Here is a 24133-nt window from a genome sequence, read left to right on the forward strand (position 1 = left end):
GACAGTGAGCTCCTTCTAGACGGCTGGATCGATTTGAATGAATTTTTCTGTGTGTGTGCAAGTGAATTCGAGAATGGTTTAGATTCACAATTGAACTACCTCCTAAATGGCTGGACCCATTTTGATGATATTTTAATTAATTCTCCTGCGTATGTTAGTGATCTCCTAACGACTGGACCGATTTTTCAAATTTAACACGTGTGTACAGGACAACATCTATCGGGTCCGCTAGTATATATATATCTCGGAGATTTATTTGGATTTAAAATCGGGCGTCACGGTGTTGGTATCCTCCATGTTGTTTTAAGTCGATCAGTGCGCACAACCGGCGCGGGCGCTAGCTTGAAGACGAATGCAACTTCTCAATGAGCGCTCTACTGATGAAAAATAATAACTAACTTCAATCGCTTCACCGACAGTGACGTACACAGTGACAACTTCAAACACACTTTGAAAGATGACGTTTGCCATCAGTTCAGCGTAATACACAGAGTAGAATATAATCATACAGACCATATTACTTTTATATTCTAATTCTCCGACATATATATTGAAGATATAGACCAGAACTATGATAGCGACATAGAACAACAGAAACTACCGAAGTATTAATAACAAAAGTCAAAACGTAACAATGAAAACTTATTCAGTGATAGCATGAATATATCACAACATGTAACGCTAATACAAATATAAAATGTTTATTTTTTGATCAAGTATGTACATAAATCAATATTCATAATTGGAGCCTCCTTTTAAGCGCCTGTGTTAGAAGACTCCGTTCTTCCATAGCTTATTAATACATATGACATTATTAATAGATAATCAAACATATTATAATTACTAAGATGTATATCTAAGAAGTACGTACCTATACTTACAAATAAGATGTATGTGTGCGTTGGGTGTGTTATGAGTGATACGTGGGTAACACTGAAAATCTTTAGAACTGGCCAGTTAGAAACATTGCCAATGAAAACTTTTGATTTTCAATTTTAGAAACCCGAAACCAAAAGACAATCAGCTCAGTGGGTGTTTCCTTTCGAGGATCGGCCAAAAAGAAAGGAAGGATCAAGGAAAACAGATGATTACCTAATTCTTTGGTCGGAAAGGTCATTTCGCGGCAGTTGTGCTAGGAGATGGAAGGACAGTTACTGCAGACTGGTATGTCTGTAATCGCTGTTTGCCTGTTGTCTTGGAAAAAATTCGACAGCAGCGCCCTCGAAACAGAATCCTCCTTCACCACGACAATGCTTCAGTGCACTCCGCAAAACGGACTGTTGAATATTTGACTATAGCAGGTGTCGAGATAATGAGTCATCCGCCATACAGTCCTGACCTGGCGCCCTGCGACTTTTATTTATCCCCTAGAACTAAAGATAAAATGGCTTTAGGAGCCCTGAAGATGCGGTTAAAGCGACCCCTAAGGGAAAGAATGGGCCCACTGTTTTTCTCAGTGGTTCCATCAACTTCGAAAAACAATAAAAGTATTGGCAACTTTCTACATTAAGCCGTTTTTCATTTTCTATACATTTTCAGTGTTACCTAGGTAAGTAAGGTGTGAGAGGTATAATGAATTGTGTGTGAGTCAGTGTGTATTTGTGATCAAATGAATGAATCATTTATAAGTGTGTCTATAATGAAATGTTTGTGTTTATTATGTTAAAAGTTCTTCAGTTTCTGTATAAGTGAGTGAATTTATCCAACTTTCTAGCATTTCTTACATTCATGAAGTTGTTTTGAATGGATATAAATTTCCATATTTACCCTTGCTATAAAGCATGACTGAGAGCTTGCTGTACTGGCGATTGGCAGATACGGTTTTGTTGATGAAACTGCAAACCGTACCAACGCAACAGGACGAGCGCGAGGGGGTGAAAGGGGTAGGGGAGGGGTCTTCACGTTCCAGCGAGGTCTTGAGATGATCTGGGAAGTGTAGTATCTTTTATCTATCAACTATTTAGTTACTCTGATAGTAAACGCAGAAAAAATAAAATATGTTTCACGCAGCATACAACGGCACTTTTTGGTAATAGTATATTTAATATAGCTCCTCAGCTATATAATAAACTACCAGCATCATTAGCGAACCAAAACTTAAATATTAACTCTTTGAAAATAAAATTAAGGAATTTTTAATGGCGAAGAAATATTATTCAGTTAAAGAGTATTTAACATACATGAATCTATAGTCATTAGAATAAGTTAATTCAGATATTTCAAATTAACATTTTTAGTAAGCAATTTTTATTTTTCACATTTTTATAATATTATGGTGGATAGACTTTTATGAATAATTTGGTTTTTATGTTGTATGTTTTTCACGGTAAACTTAGAGTAAGAATTGTAAAATATTATTTTGCATGCCTACACGGCAGATTGTTAGCACCTATGATTATAATGTAACACCAGTGTACCCACTCAATCTATACAATTAAATGACTTGATTTGATTTGATTTTAATTGTCTATCTTGTGAGGTTTATCCATTGGGTATTATACCGTATCCATGATTTACTAAGCTCCGCGTTACCGGCAAGTGGCTGTCAGTGCGAAATGATAGTAATTGATCAATGTAGAACACAATACGTCGCTACAGACGAGCTGTCGTTTAGAAATTGATCCATTACAAGACAGGAACCAAACTATTACTGGTAACGAGAAAATCGTTCAATAAAATGCACCCTTCCTGTTGTTTTGACTCGTGTGTTGCGTTGCATCTTCTAAATCTTGCATCTTTTACCAGTGGGAGGCTACTTTGCACAGGAAGCGGGCTAGATTATGGGTACCACAACGGCACCTATTTCTGTCCTGAAGCAGTAATGTGTAAGCATTTCTGTGTTTCGGTCTGAAGGGCGCCGTAGCTAGTAAAATTACAGGGCAAATGAGACTTAACATATTCTTATGTCTCAAGGTGACGAGCGCAATTGTAGAGCCGCTCAGAATTTTTCGGTTTTTGAGAATCCTGAGCGGCACTGCATTAATGGGCATGGCGTATCAATTACCATCAGCTGGCCGTCCTGCTCGTCTCGTCCCTTATTATCATAAAAAAAAATCTAAGAGCATAAAAGATACATGAACTTAAAAGTTACATGATTACGTATTCCGTCACGTTAAATTAATAAATCAATTTTTTTTATTATTTAATAAAAAATAATAATCTAATAACTGTTATATTTATAACAGTTTCCACATTGGTTGCGTTGTGTTTGAGGGGGTGATTGTGTTGATTTACCATTATGTGATCAAAACTCTTGCTTGTTCTAGAAAAACGACCAAATCGCCTTGTGTGCATCTTCTAAAAGTCACTACACGAAATTCACGAATCGGGTGCTTTACAGTAGCCACAATGCGTCGTTAGCGTTTTCATAAAAGCTATAACTCGAATTTTGCGATGCGGATGTTTAACAGTAGCCACAACGCGTCGTGAGCTTTTTCATAAAGACCATAACACAAATTGTGCGATTTGGATATTTTACAGTGGTCACAAAACATCGTGAGCGTTATCATAAAAACCATAACACGAATTTTGCGATGCGGATACTTTACAGTGCCCACCACGCGTTGTGAGCGTTTTCATAAAAGCCATACCACGAATTTATTACACGAATATATTTACGCACGGAACGCGAGAGGTCCAGGGTTCGAGTCACGCATCGTTCAAAAAATTTTTGTTTTCAAATTTTTTTTGTGTAACATAACTTAATCTATTACAACATCAAATCAAATCATCTTTATTTGCCGGATAGAGTTACGTGGTGTAGTTGTCTTATAATTAATAGGTGCACTTAAACAAGCTCACAAGGCAGCATGCCTGGAATACAACAATTCTGCTACAATTCCTTTAGAAAATTAAGTAATAAATTCTACACCTTAAACCAAAATTAAATTAACGTCATTCAATTATAATGTCAAAGGTATTTTCATTTTAATTTATAGTAGAATTAGCTATTACCCGCACGAGACCATCGAAATGGCACAAACACAGGTTGAGATAATTGTTCAAACTGTCGCCATTTCCAATGATTCAGCCAGTATTATTGTCGAACAACTATTCGTGCTCCCGGCAATGATAGCTCGATGGGTGTACGGCAACTCTCCTAGATATATTTAGTTGTTGGTTGACTCGCGTTTCGCAAACTCTAATCAGTACTCAGTCTGTTAGGAGACGTGACTCGCGATCCCTGTCCATCCAACTCGAAGTCCGTCGATATGGCCTACTCCTGGGATAACCGAGTCTCATTTGTCGTACGATACTTGTACGGTAAGATTAGTACTTATTATAAATAATTAAGGGTCGACATAATGCCATTTAAATGTAGTTTCCCATATTTCAGTTAAAAAAACTTAAGATCTGAAAGTCTATAGCTGTTTTTATAATCATTCATTTACGATTTCGAGAAACGTAAATAAAAAATTCCCTTTTATTAATCCAGCACTTAATTTTATTTCCAATAAAATAATAATAGTTAATGAAATGAATAATAATACAAAAATCACTTTGAAACGTAGGTAAAATCCATTTATTTTTGCGGCCAAAGCACCATAGGAATCAGTGACAAACTGCTTTTGGTATATTTTGTTGGCGAGGTCTTAAATATTGCTTTGTAGCTGAGTTTTAGAAATTTCTGTGTGAACTTTTATCGAATGTTAATAGTACCTACTTTACTAAAGTGATTATTATTAATGAATTTATTTATATATGTAATGTTATTAAAGTTATTTACTCCAAAAATAAACTAATAATTATTCGTATAGCTATATTGTACGTGGACTTTATTCATTTATATTAAGTAGATATTCAAGAAGACATAGAAATCAGAGATTTTAAAGTTATCATTGAATGCAACCAACCTTGACAATTTATTCCGTAAATACTAAGGTAAGGTACCTATAAAGTTTCAGTACACTTAAGTACAAAATTCCTATCTTTTTAACCATTTTCAAAAACAGAAAATGCTTATCATGTCGTGTGTATTTTTGTTACGATAAATCTCTACAGATTTAGAATTGTTTTTTGTTATTAAAGTTGTCACCACACCTGTTGTCAAATTCATCCCTTCTAATGGAAGGTTGGAACAGATAATGGAATCAATGCGTACCTAATAGAAAAAATTCCTCAAATTTTTTCGGTATACTTAATTTATATTATTTATTTTTTCAACAAGATATCAAGCATTTCCATACTAAACTATCATTTAGCGAAGTTCAACCGATAAATACCAAGAAAGCCGCCCGAAGTTTTGAATTATAAGTTCTTACTTCACGGATATCGAAAAATATAGAGGCTTTTAATGAAACTGGTACCTTTGAATTAATCTGGCGACAATACCCAGGATGCCGGCTAGATTATGGATACCACAACGGCGCTTATTTCTGCTGTGAAGCAGTTATGAGTAAGCATTATTGTGTTAGCATTATGGTTTCGGTCTGAAGGGCGTCGTAGCTAGTAAATTAACTGGGCAAATGAGACTTAAAATCTTATGTCTCAAGGTGACGAGCGCAATTGTAGTGGCGCTCAGAATTTTTGTATTTTCAAGAATCCTGAGCGGCACTACATTGTAATGGGCAGGGCGTATCAATTAGCATCAACTGAACGTCCTGCTCGTCTCCTCCCTTATTATCATACAAAAAACCTTAAATATGCTAGCCGTGCTTGGATTTATTGGATTTTTTATGAGACTCACTCCTAATTATTCCTTTTATGTAAATTCTAAATTACCTAGATACCAAATAGCTTGCTTTACTCGTACCAACTTGAGTTACTTGTCAGTGGACTTGGCTATTTCAATTTCCATACAAAGTGTACCAATACTTGTGCGTTAATATTTTAATATTTGAGCATAGCATCCACAACATTTTGATGTCCTTGGTAATTACTATCATAGATAATACCTATTTATATCATAATTTTTATGTTTAACTTGAACTAAACTTCAAACTATTTTTAAATTTTACATAACCTCCCTACTAATATTTAATTACATCCTGAAATCTTAATAATTATTTTACTATGTATACCAATCATGTACAATGGAAATTTTCTGAAAATAGATTCAAAGCTTTTAAGCTTTTGCACGTCCATTGAATATCTGTATAAACTAGGTTTAATGTAAAAATGTATTTAAACCATACAATAAAAATCGAAGGCTTTCTTGAACAGCTGTTCGTACAATCGGTTCGTACAATAGCACGTGGGGCGAACAAATACACAATTGACTTTTATCAAAGAATATATATAACTAGCTGACATGACAGACGTTGTTCTGTAGATAATAAAAAAAAATACTGTTTATAGGAAATTGCCAATAATATTTCAAAACATCAAGAAATATTTCGTATAAAATGCTCCCTGTTGTAATAATGAAATTGTTTCACAGCGAAACTGTCAAACCGTGCGTCACTAAATTCTCTCATAGAAAAGTTGTCCATACAAAACAAATATTGGAAATATAATTATGGGTCCCAAATCAAAATAAAAACTATCCTATCTCTCAAGTTGGACAAAACTGCACTACATGAAGTAATCTCCATTAAAATCCATTCATTAGTTTAGGAGTCCATCGCGGACAAACAACGTGTCACGTAATTTATATATATATTATATTAAGATAGTACAGGTATAGATATCAATAGACAGAGCCAAATCAGAACCAAACATCAATGTTTATACACGTTTATTATTCCCAAATAGTTAAAAAAACCTCTGTTTAAGGCATATTAGAAGAAGAAAAAATTTGATTTCTTGTATGCTTATTTGTATTGGATAAATTCAAAAACTACTTAATGGATTAAAAAAAAACTTTCACATATAGAAAACTACATTATCAATGAAAAAGTAACATTAGTTGTAGATATTTTTTTAAATATTATAAATAATGATTATTAGTGGTTATTTCGCAAGTCTTAAGAAATCGTTTGGTGCGAATTTCATTTCACCAAAATATTACGCCTCTAAACGAGGTATCTTGAGGAGCTGTTAACTTACAAAACGCTGCAAACAAGAGGGATTTCCGCAATATAACAACCGATTCTATTAATATTATTGTAGATATTTTATTTATAAAAGAATAAGAGGTCTCGTAACTTTATGATTGTTTTAATACTAGTTAAAGAAAAGACGTAAAGCGCGTACACCTTCCTTAAAGGCCGGCAACGCTCCTGTGATTCCTCTGGTGTTGCAAGAGAGTATGGGCGGCGGTGATCACTTAACAACAGGTGACCCGTACGCTCGTTTGTCCTCCTATTCCATAAAAAAAAAAAGTTAAGTGGCTATTATAAAACGTTTAAAACTATCAGACTTCAAAGCATATTAAAGAACTTTTTAACATCGTTAACACCAAACAGCGCGGTAAGCGACTACTTTCAAATTGAAAAGTCAGTAGTGATGTATAGACACTAGACAATAGAATTAAACATCGCGGGAATTTTTGTAAACAGCCTATTGACCTAGGTACACATAGTGCCAAGATACAACAGGCTCCCCTACCTAAGATACATACCCAAAATATAAAAAGAACCTTATAAAAGTATTTATTCAGTGTGAAACACACTGAAACGCAGACGTATCTCGCCCAATCACCAATCATCTAGGCCCTTTCAGTGAAAGTCATGATTCGTCTTATTGAACTCCTATGAACACGGGCTCCTGTGTTGACTCCGGTACTAACGCGTATACTCATACTATACAGACAAAGGCGAACCCGCATACCCGAATAGCCCGAGCTCATGAAGTCCAAACCTTGTACATCTCATGTACGGGCCTATAGCTATAAAATGTCAGCTCTGCAAAATCATAGAGAGTATCGTCAAGCGTGACCCTGAGATCTATAGAGCGTACTTAGACTGCTCAGACTTTACTCAGGAAAAACTTAGTTGAGTGTAAGCTTAAGGCGACACTAAATGCCAGCGACCTTGAGCGATGTGAGTTCACAGCTGCCGGGCCGCCATCTATGTAACAAAGCCTATATATTCAAAATTCTTGGGTAGAAAACAGTTTATATGCTAACAATCCTCGTTATTCACTACTAATCTGAATAAATGAACCTACACAAAAAAGTAAGCTATAAGAATAACTTTTCTAATAGAAGTACCAAAAAAGTGCGTCTCGCCATGCCAAAAAACTTGTTTAACTTCAAAGAAAAGTGGTAGTTCAAAAAGGCTCGGCAGTATTAACTATAACCAACAGCAAGCATTAGCAACCTACAAATAAGACTTAAGGATATGTGTAACAGGATTAATTAGTGTTCATAGCTCGAAATGCTACACTTTCACCTCAAAACTTGTCTAAAAACACCATGTTTGCGTGTTTTCTGTTTACTCTTCGCTTTAACATAATGAATTCTTTTTTAAGTAATTTCAGTCATTAAGTTTGAGCAGTCTAAGTACGCTCTGTAGATCTTAGCTTTAGTATGCCTGGTAGCTGGTCGTAATATGTAGATGAACATTATTATGTTATTCGGTAGATTTCTCGTGACAGGGATTGTCATGCCACTGCTCTATTGAGATGAAATTAAGAGTTATTATTATAAAACTCTTGTGTTTATAATTATTAATTTTCCTTTTTTTTTGCATACTTTGCATATATGGTAATTGAAATGATTTGTAAATTGCATTAAAAATAAGAACATGTAAAACCTAATCAGTTTTGAAAAGAGCAACCTTAGAGTTTCTTGCTCGTTCTTCTCTGAGGAAAACTTCCTTCCGAATGATCTGTATGAAAAAAATTATATATTTCATGTGTAATATGATTTACCTATGAAATAAAAATATTTTAACTTGATTTGATTTGATCATTGTCTTGATCGATCGGCTGGCGATATTCTGGTATGCCTCACACACAAATGAACGGCTACCGACAACAAGGCAAATGGCTTGAAAGCTTACCTGGACATAGCGAATGTTTCGATCGTATCAAAAGGCCCCTCTCTCGATTAATTAGGTTTCAGAGCAGTCAGGTAACTGTTGACTTTTGTTTCTGACAAATTAAGCCCGTGAATGCTATAGTGTTCTCCTTTTTAGGGTTCCGTAGCTAAATGGCCAAAAACGGAACCCTTATAATGCGTCATGCCTGTCTGTGTGTCCGTGTATGTCACAACCATTTTTTTCCAAAACTATAAGAACTATACTGTTGAAACTAGTATTAAGAAGATATTGTATTCTGTGTAAGTAGATGTATTCTGTAAACCAGAATAACATTTTCACACTAAAATATAAAAAAATAATGAATTTTGGGGGATCCCCATATTTAGAACTGAAACTCAAAAAAAATTATGAGAGCTCATTTGGACTCTATGATTTTAAGCAAAGATTTTTTGCCTTTTCCATTTAAATAATTTAATATCATTTTCCTTTCCATATAACTTTTATATTATGCTACTTGCAGCTACGGAACCCTTCACTGGAGAGTCTGACTCGCACTTGTGCGCTTTTTGATTTGAGCTATCTCCTACACTGTCTCCCCTGCATATCAATTATATGTCGGATGTGCCCAACGTACATTGTGCCGATAGCAGCAGCTGGAGATGCCTCTCTCGAGAGAAGAAAGGCATAACCATGTATCTTCTATCAAGTCACCTTATTTAATTTTATCAATATATTATTACTTAAAATACAATGGAAAAACTTATTCTGGACCTGAATTCCGGATTTCTGACCCATTGTAAATTCCTTTTTTCAATAGGTCATTCAAGGGATAGTAATTATTTCCAAAAAAGATCGATTATTAAATCGATTTGAATCGTAAGCTGATGATTCGATTCACAAAAAAATCAAAGACTAAAAGATCGAAACTAAATCCGATTTTTTCTAAGGTTGCATTAATACTGTAAATATAAATGGATTTTTGCCGATTCCTAGACTCACTGTAAACGCGTGCATTACATACGTACATGATTGAAACTATGAGTAAAGAAGACAACTTCTTTTTCTTTGGCACTGCACAGCATGCGCATTCAGCCATTAAGTTGCGCGTAAGCGTTAACAATAGTTATAGTCAAAGTGTGTCCCACTCGATAGCTGCAGACCCCTATTTTTAAATTTAAACATACTGACCGAAATTTACGTACTAGAAGCTAGCTTATTTGTTAAGAAAAATTCAAATCTATTCACTCGAAAGGGCTACTGTTCTTTGTTTCCATCGCGTGATCCTACGAGACTTCGAGTACATTAGAACCACTTTGAACCAAAAAACTGTCAAGCTATGTGTGTAGAAATATTTAATAAATTACTAAAATAAATAAGAGTGGAGACAGTGTTAAATAGATTTAAATTTGAATGATTAACACTATTAAAAAAATATTGTTTTTACTCAATAAATGAATTATATGAAACGAAGTGGTAACACCAATACTATTTTTACCAATAATATTATATTTTGTTGTGATTATTTTTACTACATTATCTCTTAGCATTTCATTTATTATTGTAAATTTGTATTGTAGGGTCTTTTAGTAGGATTAACGTTGATTAAATTAAATGTAGCAGTAATTATTGATTGTGTTAGGTTTATAATATTGTGAAGTGAAACCACAAAAATAATATTTTCATGTCTGTCAAGACGAAACATGTGCCTGCTCTTAAATTTGTAACAACTTTACTTGAATGTTTCTGGCAAATAAAGAACTTTGACTTTGACACTTAGGACACTTGAGTGTCGCGCTATACGCGAGCTGATATTATAATAGTATCTGCTCCCTTCAAGTATAATATAATTTTATCATTGGTACCCTTTTGCGACAATATTTTTCACCTATATAAGAAGCCATTGAATATTGACAAGCTTAATTGGAATAAAACAAGAGCAGATATGATGTCGACGAGTTCGTACCACGGACAAACAATCCAGCTTGGCAGGTCCAATTTTCGAAAGAGGTCACTCGTCGAATTCATCTCGGATGGGCAGCGATCGGGAAGCTCCGTAAAAAAATAAAAGTCTCCTCGTCCCAAATCTGAAGACGAAGGTTTTCCACCAGTGTGTGTTGCTAGTGATGACTTACGGTACGCAGACGTGGTCGCTAACTATGGGCCTTATGAGAAAGCTCATGGTCGCTCAGAGGGCAATTGAGAGGGCTATGCTCGGAGTTTCCCTGCGAGATCGAATCAGAAATGAGGAGATCCGTAGGAGAGCCAAAGTTAATGACATAGTCCAAATGATTGCGAAACTGAAGTGGCAGGGCAGGGCACATAGTTCGTCGGACAGATGGCCGTTGGGGCAGTAAAGTCCTCGAATGGCGACCACGTACCAGAAGTCGCAGTGTTGGTAGGCCCCTTACAAGATGGACCGACGATATGGTCAAGGTCGCCGGAATTCGCTGGATGAGGGCAGCGTAGGACCGATTGTCGTGGAAATCTTTGGGGGAGGCCTTTGTCCAGCAGTGGACGTCTTCCGGCTGATGATGATGATGATGATGAGATATGATACTACAGTGTAACATAATTCTGTAAATATATATTTGCCCATCTCCGGCATATGTTACATGTAAATTGCTAGCATCAGTCATCATCGAAGTTAACTAAGTTAAGCTTAACATAGGTGGTAGAAAGTGTCAAATCATCATTTATATTTTTTAAAGCTTATCTACAACATAAAGACAAAGGAATGATAGTTATTATTCCTATTTAAAAAAAACTTTTATTACCATTTACCAGTGTGAGGCTACTTTGCACAGGATGCCAGCTAGATTATGGGTACCACAACGGCGTCTATTTCTGCCGTGAAGAAGTAATGTTTAAACATGTGTAGACTTAACTTGACTTAAGGAGACGAGCGCATTTCTAGTGCCACTCAGATTTTTTTGGTTTTTCAAATATTCTGAGCGGCACTGTCAGCTGTAACCATCAGCTAAACGTCCTGCTCATCTCGTCCTTTATTCTCATACTGAAAATCTTTTATTAATTCTGTAATTATTATAAATTTAAACGGCTACTGTCTAGAATTGTTTATGCATCTCTGTTAGCCGGCTAGTAATGTATGTGCTGTAGACCCAATGAGACATGATTCACGATACCTTGACAGTTTATATGAGAGGACATAATAATAACCAAAAATAATTAAATTGCTTGGCTTAAACAATGAGAACCGAGTAATATTTGTTGATATGAATTCGACTCGAAATAACATTCAAATTTAATATAGATTTTGAAGCGTCGATTCCTTTGTCTGTTTTTTATTGTTTATTTATTTTGGAATATTTTAAATTATGTTTATTATTACACAAATAAAATTTGAAAAAAAAAATTATGAAGAAATCCCAGAAGTGAGGGTTATCACTTTAAAAACATAACAAATTGTTGAGATTTACAAGAGCGACATCTCAAGTCCTATTATGCAATTATAGGGGTTGAGCAGGTTATCAAATGTAAAGTAGATCCTGTAGATGAAGCCACAATCTGAGAGTTGAACAAAGCATACAAGATTTTATGACGATACGTCACTCGAACGTTTGGCTCAGTTGGAAGAACACTCGCGCGGAACGCGAGAGGTCTCGGGATAGAGTCCCGTAACGTACATAAAATTTTGTTTTCAAATTTTATTTGTATGTTTACTTTACTTGGAAAATTATCGTAAAATATAATTCAGTAGTGATTTGCTCCCAATATAGCAAAAAAGACGTCTAGTTTTTAATGAGTAAATTTAATTAGGGATCTTACAACAATCTTATCATCTTATATACTTACAATCTTATAAAAAAATATATAAAATCAGCAATTATGCTATTTTAATAACGTCTGGGTAGATAGAGCATCTTGTTTCTAGACAACCGATAAAAACAGGCCAGGTTTATTAGTTTAGTTAGTGTGCGTGACAAGCTACGTCTTACACTCGCGATTTGTATGTCACTTTGTGTGAGCGTGCGTGCATTGCTCAAAATAGAGGTTAACTATCAAGCTCACTTTGTTTTCGACGTTTTTTTTTCACCGCTGTCACAGTCTATCTAGAGTTAGACGCTAAGGTAAACTAAGCTTTAAACATGAATGTCATGTTGAGTGTTTGGCGGTCATGCACCTGGTTGTACTCCGGGAGTACCGGCAGTAGTGAAAACTTGAACATTAACGTTATCCGTTTCTGAATATTTTGGAATGGAAGGGAATAATTTCGCACGAATTGTTTTATATATCAGTATAAAAGTTATTATTTTAAGTAAAATACAATATTCATTTATTGCGCTATCGTACACAATCAAGCAATTTTTATTACATAAGAAATTTCATAATGATTACCATTAAATATAAAATAATTGCATTATTTTACATTAAAAAGCTAATCTCTCATAAAAATCAACTTTAATCCATAATTTCAACGACTGTCTTACGAATTTCCGATCAGGTCACGTGTCCTGACGCGAGTTTAACATTTTATACCCATCCCAAGAAAAGTGGTCAACGCCGCTAAAGAGGTTTTCACTTCAAAAACAGTGTGTACAGAAATGGAGGAGGCCTTTCCCAAAGCTGCCGATGTCCTGACGCACCAGGGTCTTAAACATGAAAATTTTTTCGCACGACCTGCGTCTGCGAATTTCGAGTGATTTGGTTTCCACCATGGATAACGATAAACTGATCAGTCTCGTCTACGAGAACAGGTTTGTGGGGATATGAGAGACTTCCGTAGTGATTATATCTCTGTGAAACTGGCATATTGTGTTCCCTACACGTCCCCCTCAAAGTCCACCTCCGGAATATCAACGGAAGTAAGACCTTCTTTATCGATGTCAAATTATATTCATCAAATTCGTCCATCTTCACTGGACGGCAGAAACGAACTGACTATCAGAATAACAGAAAACGCGCACAGTGTAAACGGCTTGTTCTGACGAGGATTTCGGACATACTCGTCAGAACAAATTTTCGTCAGAACTCGCATCCATAGTAACCCTAGCCTTATGCTTAAATAAGCTATGTGTCGGAATAAAGTTGAACTAGTTCGAAAGAGTTTCTAGACCTTACCAGTGGTAGGCTCTTTTGCACAGGATGCCGGCCTGATTATGGGTACCACAACGGCGCCTATTTCTGCCATCAAGCAGTAATGTGTAAACATTTCTGTGTTTCGTTCTGAAGGGCGCCGTAGCTAGTGAAATTACTGGGCAAATGAGACTTAACATCTTATGTCTCAAGGTGACGAGCACAATTGTAATGCCGATCAAAACTTTTGGGGTTTTTCAAGAATCCTGAGCGGCACTGCATTGTAATGGGCAGGAGTAACAATTACCATCAGCTGAACTTCATGCTCGTCTCATCCCTTATTTTCATAAAAAAAAATCAATTTCCTGCTACTAAATTGATACAGCACGGCGTTACGTATAGTGCTTCGAAGTACTCGTACCTGCCATCAAACTTTTCTTCATAATCGCAGTGCCGCAGTGCAAGAAATTTCTATGTAAGTCCGAACTGTTCAATTAACTTTCTTGTCACCGGTAGGCAATGATGTGACAGTTGACAGCAAGGAGTGACAATGATCAAGATAGTATGAGGGGAGTTCAGTTTTCTTCCTACCTCATACAAAATTTTAAGTCAAGATTAGGTAACCTCCATTCTCTTTCGACAAAATCCATCAACCTTCCCCACGTGGATCATTTTGCGACTGTGACATTAATACATACATAAGTACCACATCCAAGTTCCATTTACCAAGGTCTTGAAATTATTGCCTGGGTTCTCCAACCCGCATCACACCTTTCACAAAATATGCCCTCTTCTTCTTATTCTTATTTATGTAACAGTACTACTCACGTCATATTTTCATATTTAATAGAAACAAATACTTCATAATGAACTATAAATTGTCCAACAATTCTGCGATAAATCTTCTTTATGTCAGGTATTTTCACGAATGCTATTTCAGCAACGCGCTTTGAAAATTACAGCGTGGAATTTGTCACATAGCGCGGTACAAACTGAATAGGTATTAAGGCGAAGAGTCAGCAGAAAACACGTATATATGGTGTTTTTAGACAAGTTTTGTGGTGAAAGTATAGCATTTCGAGCTATGAAGACTACTGAATCTTGTTACACATATCCTTAAGTCTTATTTGTAGGTTGCTAATGCTTGCTGTTGGTTATAGTTAACACTGCCGAGCCTTTTTGAACTTTCACTTTTCTTTGAAGTTAAACAAGTTTTTTGGCATAGTGTGACGCATTTTTTTGGTACTTCTCTCAGAAAAGTTATTATTATAGCTTGTACTTTTTTGTGTAGGTTCATTTATTCAGATTAGTAGTGAATAACGAGGATTGTAAGCATATAAACTGTTTTCCATGCAAGAATTTTGAGAATATTGGCTTTGTTACATAGATGGCGGGCCGGCAGTCGTGAACTCATATCGCTCAAGGTCGCTGGCATTTAGTGTCGCCTTAATTTGTAGTCTCAGCATCTTTCTTTCTAATACCGATGCACCGAACCTCTGTGCTTATTTACTTTGCCATATTTACCAATTTTAGCAATAATTGGGTTAAAAGTATAACAGAAGATACGTTTAATCTACTCGAAAATCCGGTCCAGTTGGTGTTATTGTGTTATCCTTATGTACGTACTGTGTATCCTTGATGATAATTCATATTGGGATAGTTTTTTATTTCTTCTTCTATTTCATTCTAAGAATTTCCTTGCTATATCTATCTTTCAGTATGAGAGTCTATCTAGCTTAAATATGACGATTTGAAGGTATGCTAACCCAACGCAAACACATTAAACGGTTACAAATCAAAGTCAGTCTTTTTTAAATTGGTTATTTAAAATGTGATTCCATAATTCAACATAATATTAAAAATAAATAATTAATTAAATTATAAAAAGTACTTACTTTTTCACTCTATAATAAATATATCTTGTTTTTAAATAATAGAACTACATCGTGATTGTTTTCGATTTGATACGAATATCATATTTATCGCGAAAAAAAGTATAACATTGTTTATTTATTTATTTTATTTATTTATTCATTTATAGGAAACAAACAGTATTATGATAAAATATATTAACAAATCTTAAAACTTACACTTTCACCAATGAAGTTTCCAACAATTTATACGACACTTTTAGTTAAAAGGTAAGCAACGGTAAGATAAAAACTACAAAACAAAAGTAATACAAATTAACAACTAATTACAAGCTATATAATATTATACAATACTATAATGAATTAGTTACAAATGAGTTAAGTATTCAGAAAAAAAATAAAAGAATGGGGTTACAAAAATCAGTAATTATTTTAATTATCACAAACCAAAGTTAATTGTTATACCTAATCAAGATAAACAATGTCTTGCGTCCTATGTTTGAATTTTCTACTACTTAAATCAAAAAAGGACAACTTCACATATTATGATAAATAATAATAATAAAATCATCGATGTACCTTACGAAGATTTTATTTTAGACTTATAATCTATTATCGTAGATTACTGTTCGTTAGTCTCGTTAAAACTAAATAAATAAATTATACATACTGACAATTAACCTCAAATCTATAAATGCACTCAAAACAGTTTATTCAAATCAGTTTTATCACTAATTTTCAATATATATAGAAATACTAATAAATTATTAGTAAATACTATCACCGTCATATATGAAATTGATTTAATAAAAACACCAAAATAATATTTATTTATTCACAATGTTTAATTGTACTGTTACGAAACACGCGTTCTAAATATAAAAATACTAGAATATACAACTTGAACATTTATCGATTTTCATGCTACCTAGAACTAACTTCACGATGTAGAATAATTCAGGTGTCGGTGTGCGCGCGCATCGTAAAAATTCACTCTCATCATTATTCTCCATCGCGCCAAAAGAAGTATAACTCCAAAAACAACTTGAACAATTTGAACAATGTTTTGTTGGCTATAATACATGGGTAATAGATAGGGAACCCTCATAAAAAGAAATAACCAACCAATTCAAAACCAATCCTTAATCTAAGTCCAAAACATTAAACAATATCCCATCCCATAATCAGAACCTCATCAAACTACCCTTGAAGTATATCCTATCCAACAAATTAAATCATCGAAATCGTACTTAGTGCAATTAAGACATTTATGGTTTTCTCATGGATGCTATTGTCAGAACTGGACCAAATTGAAATAGGACCATAAGGGAAGAGCACCAGCTCTTAAATAAATAGGAATCATCAATATGGTCGAGAATTCTGAGGAAACAGCTTAAAAAAACAGTCGAATTGAGAACCTCCTCCTTTTTTGAAGCCGGTTAAAAATAGTAATTTTGTAGAGAAATGGAATAAGATTCGAGCGTCGACATTCTGTTAGTTCCTGTGGTCACTAAATGGTTCAATAACGAAGAAGTACCTACAATTCAATTAATATTTTGCGAAAATTAATTATTAACATAATTATAATAATAATACAATGTTAAAGTTCCGAGATGATAAAAGTTTAAAAGCACAAAATAAATATGTAAAAATAACTACAGTAATTACCTACAAATACTTCATAATCATTACAAGACATTAGATTTTACGCGCAGTTTTTATGTAAGTATATATAAAATTCTTATCATCCGAATAATCGATTTCTTGTTAGGCATCTAAACACATATCATTAATTTGTATTTATTTCTACAACGTGCGTAACATCCCACAAAGCGTTCATCTCGAATGTCTAATCAAATAAAATGTAAACTCTTCGACCGTCAAACACTCAAATGGCCCATAAAAATAAACCAATATAGCCTCTACAATTCTAACGATTACTTTTTTATCGTCTGTTCTAAATCTCAATCAGCCTTGATTAGTTTCGCTATCGTAATCCTAATTAACATCGTGTTCAGTTCGTAAGAGATTAGCTGCTATTTCTAGGTGCTTTGACACGGTGTGAAGCTTACATTGGCAATGAATGTTTATTGGCAAACATTGATAGCAGTTATAAATCTCGACTCACAATACACAATACGCGTTCACAATTATACTCAACACATTATATGTTATACAAATATAAATAATACTTGTATTTTAATTTTCTAATATTTTGGCGGAAAATGGCGAAGTCTTTTTGAGTTTTTTTTTTTGGTGATCAGCTAGTTATTGTTAAAAGATATTCTTTAGTTCGTAACTAACCTAAATAGCCGAGAGCAGGAATTGTCGCTGACGATTCAAGAAAACGATTTTACGGTTTTAATTGTTTTGCACAATTAAAATAGTTGCCAAGTATTTTTATTTTCGGATTAATGGAAATGTCGACAATAATTGACGATAGTATATATTTAGCGAAACAAATTATCAAAGTAATTTAGCTTAATCATTACGTAGGTAGTAGGTACAAATAGGAACTGAAATTCAGCTTAGCTACTTTGTCCCTTTTCGATAATATGTGTGTATTTCAATGTATTAAAGAGTCTTTTGCACAGAATGAATCAAAAAAGTTACCTTAATAATTACTGATAAGTACAATTAATATAATCGTTTAAAAAGGTCAGTTTATAGATATTGCAAGGAAATCATTTTATAACGACTAGAAATACACCGGCGGAAAAGTTGCATGAAATTCCAGTAGTTAGTTGATTAGGTATATTATCAACAGATTGCACTGTTAAATTTACAACAATTATTATGTAGGTAAGTAATGACGTGTCGCAACGCCAAATGGAAGAAAACACTGAGAATTAATGTATAGAAATGATTTAAACATTTTGTTACAGATATCGACAACAATGGGTACTTGGATTCCCACGACTTCCAGTGCCTGGCACTGCGCTCCTGCATCCTAGAAGGCAAAGGAGACTGCAGTGCGGCCCGTCTACAGAAATACCAGCACATTATGCTCAGCCTGTGGGAAGAAATCACAGAACTTGCAGACTTTGACAAGGTGTTAATACTAATATCTACCTATAGTATAAAAATTTTACAGGTGTTAGGTTTGGATTGGCCTTGGTCTCTGTGCTCTCTTAACAGTGTATATATAAGTACTTTAATACTAATATTGTAAACTATATCACATTTTTGTGTTTGGAATCCAAACTATGCTTTTTGCAAAGTCTCGGAATGGGGCCGATAAAATTAATCCCTTCTATAAAAATCCACCTTTGTCGTATCCATTCGATTCGAGATCACTCCTCTAACTGCTACATCCTGTATCGGCATACTTGCTTCGATATATCGAGCAACGTTCAGTTCCATGGTCTCTCTCTCAGCCCTTAAACCAAGCTGGTGTGTTGCTCCATCTGAGTGTATTTTATTAATAAGTGCTTATAATAACTATGTATGACCCCGTCACTTATTTAATGTTCGTAATAATCGCTTATAACATAATTTGAGAGATAAAAAGGCGGGAATACGTCTTTCCCGCCAATTAATCTTTCAGTGGCCATTTTTCTTTTTATGTCTCCGTCCGGCAGCTAAACCGCTAAAATAAAGGGTGGAAAGATACTTGCATAATTTTTTCAGAATGGCGTCGTGTCGGTGGATGAATTCAAACAGGCTGTGAAAAGCTCCTGCGTCGGCAAAAAGTACCAAGATTTTCCACAAGCACTCAAAGCATTTATAGAGGCAAATTTCCGTATGATTGACATTAACGAAGATGGAGTGATGGGGGTCGAGGAGTTCCGTTATGACTGCATCCAACGTATGGTCGTAGAAGACGTCAAATCTATTGACGATGCCTACAATACACTTTTAAATGTGAGTCAAGTAATTTTAATAATAATTATAAGTTATTTAGTAGATAATACATATGTGACAATTTTTTTTTAATACTGACACACTTTTACATTTATTTTATTAAATGGATGGATTGTGTTACAAGAATTATTAGTAAGGTGAAATCTAGAAAAATATTGATTAAAATTAGTTAATTACAAGTTTTTTAGATTTATTACAGTTCTGTGTGTCAATATTCCAACCAATTTATTATATAAGACTACCTGAGTATTATATTCTGAGGCTGTAGATAGGTCACACTTTGAGCTTTAATTTAAAGTTGTTAGCTGCTTGAAATAATAAACAAATTCGTGCAACACTGGTTTTTAGCCATCTCCAGCTCCCCTATCTATCAAAATTAATGCATAAATTATCTTGCCCCAAACTAGTCATAGCCAGTACTATGTGTACAAGACAGCGATCTAAATAATAAACATCCATGACTCGGAAACAAACATCCATATATGTATGTTTATATGAATTTATGTATGTTTAAGTAAGTATATTGTATTAAATATATCATTGTCTTGTAACCCATAACATAGGCTATATATGCTTAACTTGGCGCAAGATAATTTGTGTAAAAAGTGTGTCAATATTATTATTATATTCATCATATTATAAATGATTGCAGTTCGAACCGGAACCTCTAGCTTAGTAGTCAGGGTCACTAACCATTCAGCTATATGGGTCGTCAAATAAATTAGATTCAATACGTTTTAGACAATAATGGCGCGTTCAAAATATTTCTTTATTAACATGGAAGTTATAAACTCTTGTGTAATTTAAATTAAAATCGGGTCGGTATGGCAGTAATAAAATATAACTGGCCCATAGAACGTTTAGCTCCCCTTTCTTTTTTGTCCAGTTTAGGACCTCAATAATTTGCTTATATAATAATTAAAAAGTGTTCCGAAGAGCTGTTTAACCTGATTCCTGCCGCCGCACTCCACCTTCGACGACACCATCTGGATGTGTGGCGGTCCTCCACAGTGCGGTTTTCAAGGAGCTTTCTTCCACATACTACAAAGTTGTAGAATGAGCTTCCTTGTGCGGTGTTTCCGGGACAACACGACATGGGTACCTTCAAAAGAAGCGCGTACACCTTCCGTAAAGGCCGGCAACGCTCCTGTGACTTCTGGTGTTGCAAGAGAATGTGGACCGCGGTGATCACTTAACACCAGGTGACCCGTTCGCTTGTTTGTCCTCCTTTTCCATTAATATAAAGAATATTTTTATAAAGTCCTTAAAGGTAATTAGGAAATTTAAGTTGCTTGCAACATCCTACTGAATAGCGGTTAGAACCCTAATTAAAAAAATATGTAGCTGATCCTAAAATAAAACAAATTTTGGAGATAATCCAGGTAAAATTCCACATATCTTTTAAAACGATTTTACAACGTCTTATATTATCTATCATTTTAAAATAAAAGTATTAGTTATAATTAAAATAGGATTCATTTAGAAACAATAAGAACATATTGAGTTATCATGTATTCGAATTAAGGTGTCTCTCTCTTTCCCTCGCCTCGCCAAACACACTCTCTTTCATTCTTTCTTTCTTTCGTTCCGTATCTTTCTTTCGGCTTCCTTCGTTATAATATGTGGACACAGCGAATAAAAGCATAAAAGGCTTTTATTTTCTCCTAATTGAATCCTTTTTGATGTCATTTCTAAAATAGGTACTAGATACTACTACTGCTGCTTTGAAAACAAATGGCGCTCTGAGAGAGAAGAAGCGGTTCCCGGCATTCTTAATATACGATTATATCGTTCATTATAAAAAAAAATTTTGCTTGTTTTCTTCAGCAATGCCATAACACGTGTAATGGCCGAGTAGGTACAATTATAACTTTCTGATACTAGACTTGGATGCATATTATTTTCGGTTGATGTAGAACATATCCAATAACTCTTTCTTCATATTATACTGTTTAAAATTCAATGGTTAGGTCAACTTCGAGATAGTCGTCAAACGGATACTTAATTATCACCAACAATTGTAAAATCCCTAAACGCACAGTTTGTACCAACAACATATTTAGACATAATCGTTGCTAAACTAACCTAGCTTATCACTAATCGTATTTGTCGCCAATTTAATATACTTACTCAAAATAATCAGCAACTCAATTTATTTAATTCCACATCAACCTGCTGTCGTCGTAATGTCATTGATTCCCTGCGTAAGGGGGATAATTTATAGAAATTACTATTATTTTTGTTACACTACTTTAAATAATCTGTCTGTGTCTAAAGTTCATATTTTTGCTATGTGTATTTTAGTTTTAAGTCACCTTGTTGATATTTTTACATTTGTGCATGCATATTTTTGGTTTGTCAAATAAAGTAAAATAAAAACATAATACAATAATATTTTACAGGATGACGACCGAAGAAAAGGTGGCCTCACATTAGCGCGGTATCAAGATCTCTTCGCCCAGTTCCTCAGTGACCAAAATGACAACTGCCCAGCCAATATGCTGTTCGGACCTTTAGAGCAATAAGCCGAGTTCTTCAGAAATTATCACGTGTACAGTCACCGTCAAAAGAAAGCGTCACCCATTGGATTCAAAAATATGGCAACACCCATCGTTGCCATATAGGTACATCGATTCACCGAAATTGACCAAATACATAGCACCATCCATTCGGGACATCATAAACATTATTGTGATAATTAATATGTCAACTGAAGTTAAAGTTTGTCGACACATTACTGGACAAATTAGACTTAACATCTTATGTCTCAAGGTGACGAGCGCAATAGTAGCGCCGCTCAGAGTTTTTGGGTTTTTCAAGAATCCTGAAAGGCACTGCATTGTAATGGGCAGGGCGTATCAATTACCATTAGTTGAACGCCCTGCTCGTCTCATCCCGTATTGGTATAAAAAAATATCCATATTTCTGAACCCCGGGTTCTGAATTTTGGCGATTTGTGTGTAGCGATATATTTGGTGCTTTGAATGTTAAATGAAAGCTATGTTTATGACGTTTATGGTGTCCCGATGTACCTACTTGAGTATTTTAGATGACGCTTTGATGCTGTCATGTTTTTGAATACAATGGGTGACGCAATCTTTTTGACGCTGACTGTACAGTTGATTGATAAGGATTAACATAATCAATAGTACAAGTACAAGTATCATAAAACAAAATAAGGAAGTTGCAAATTTTAAATGCTCTAAAGTTTAAGAGCCAAAAGCCCTCACAACCAGTTCTCGTACAGGCGTTGCTACGTAGTTGTAGTAAAGCTATAGCCATCACTCCGTCCAGTGTAATAATTGGTATGAGGTGTGGCCAGCCTCTGCAATGACAGACTTTTTTTTTCTAAAATTAATTCTATAGCCGCCATGATTTACGTATCAATTATTATTCACAGAAGGTCCACAGGCGATAAATCAAAAATAACCATTCAACCAGCAATCGTGAGAAACAATAAATACTGTTGCAAATTTTCAGGCCATGGACAATGGATTGGTAATAAGTATTCAAATGTTATGTGTTTAAATGTAACATAAAAAAATTCACCTTCTAAACTGTTCCTAAATGTCATAATGTATATAAATAAAATGTTGTAAACGACCCTTTCATATGGTAACCTAAATTTACAACGGTATTGTAAACTTTAAACCAATCCTTTGTTTTAAATCTCAAACGTGTAGGTAATTAAAGTCATAGACAATTACGACTTATGAGTGTGTTTACTAGTAATTGTTCGGCAGTCGGACGAAGTTTGAAAAAAGAACAAACTAAACCAATCATGAAAATGTAAACACGCAAAACGTTCCGTTGTACGCATATTTTATGATTTGTAACAGTTTGTGTCAAAAAAATGTTGTTTTAGTGATTTCTGTTGTGGGAAAACTCAAGCATTGAATAAATAAACTAAATCCAAATTTGACCAACAAAATAATATATGCGAGAAACATACATGACGTGAGTTGCATCATAAAGAGTGTTCCTAAAATAAATAGCTAGGTACTTACCATATGAAAGCGTCGTTGATAATAATAATTCTAATTTATTGTGGACGTTTTTAAAATATATTTAATTATTAAGTTGATGTTCCGTTACAAGCGCTAGTTTTTGTGGTTATGACTACAGTAATGTTTCAAAGTGTGACCGTAACTTTCCTAAATGTTATAATCTTCGAGTGAACCTTTCGTTTAAATATTCCGTTATTTGTTTAATTACAATAAAAGTATATTAATACATACTTATCTCTTTTACTTAATACATCCTATACCACCATTTCTATAGGTATAACTAGTCTAGCCGTTAATATTTCTTCTAATTTTTATTTTTTGAATTCCAATTTGGAACGCATCAATTATGTTAGAAACTTCCATCATTTCCCGCCATTTCACATATTAATTGGATGTTTAAAAAAACAGACTTGCAGTGATGCCTTGCACAGATTGAGTATGAAGCCGTCGCTCCCTCCCTAGAGTAAATATTCTGTTCCTTGGTCGCTCCTTT

General features: G+C 34.5%; 1 protein-coding gene across 1 annotated transcript; it reads left to right on the forward strand.

The window, feature by feature from the left end:
• Positions 1 to 4095: 4095 nt before the first annotated feature.
• On the forward strand, positions 4096 to 23870 carry LOC126973925 (sarcoplasmic calcium-binding protein, alpha chain). The gene is made up of 4 exons (XM_050821299.1): positions 4096 to 4263; positions 18655 to 18821; positions 19400 to 19633; positions 22036 to 23870. The coding sequence occupies exons 1-4, from the start codon at positions 4212 to 4214 to the stop codon at positions 22156 to 22158; spliced, it is 576 nt and encodes a 191-aa protein (XP_050677256.1). The 5' UTR covers positions 4096 to 4211; the 3' UTR covers positions 22159 to 23870.
• The last annotated feature ends 263 nt before the right edge of the window (positions 23871 to 24133 follow it).

Source organism: Leptidea sinapis, chromosome 30 (assembly GCF_905404315.1).
Source record: "Leptidea sinapis chromosome 30, ilLepSina1.1, whole genome shotgun sequence".
NCBI classification, from domain to species: Eukaryota; Metazoa; Arthropoda; class Insecta; order Lepidoptera; family Pieridae; genus Leptidea; species Leptidea sinapis.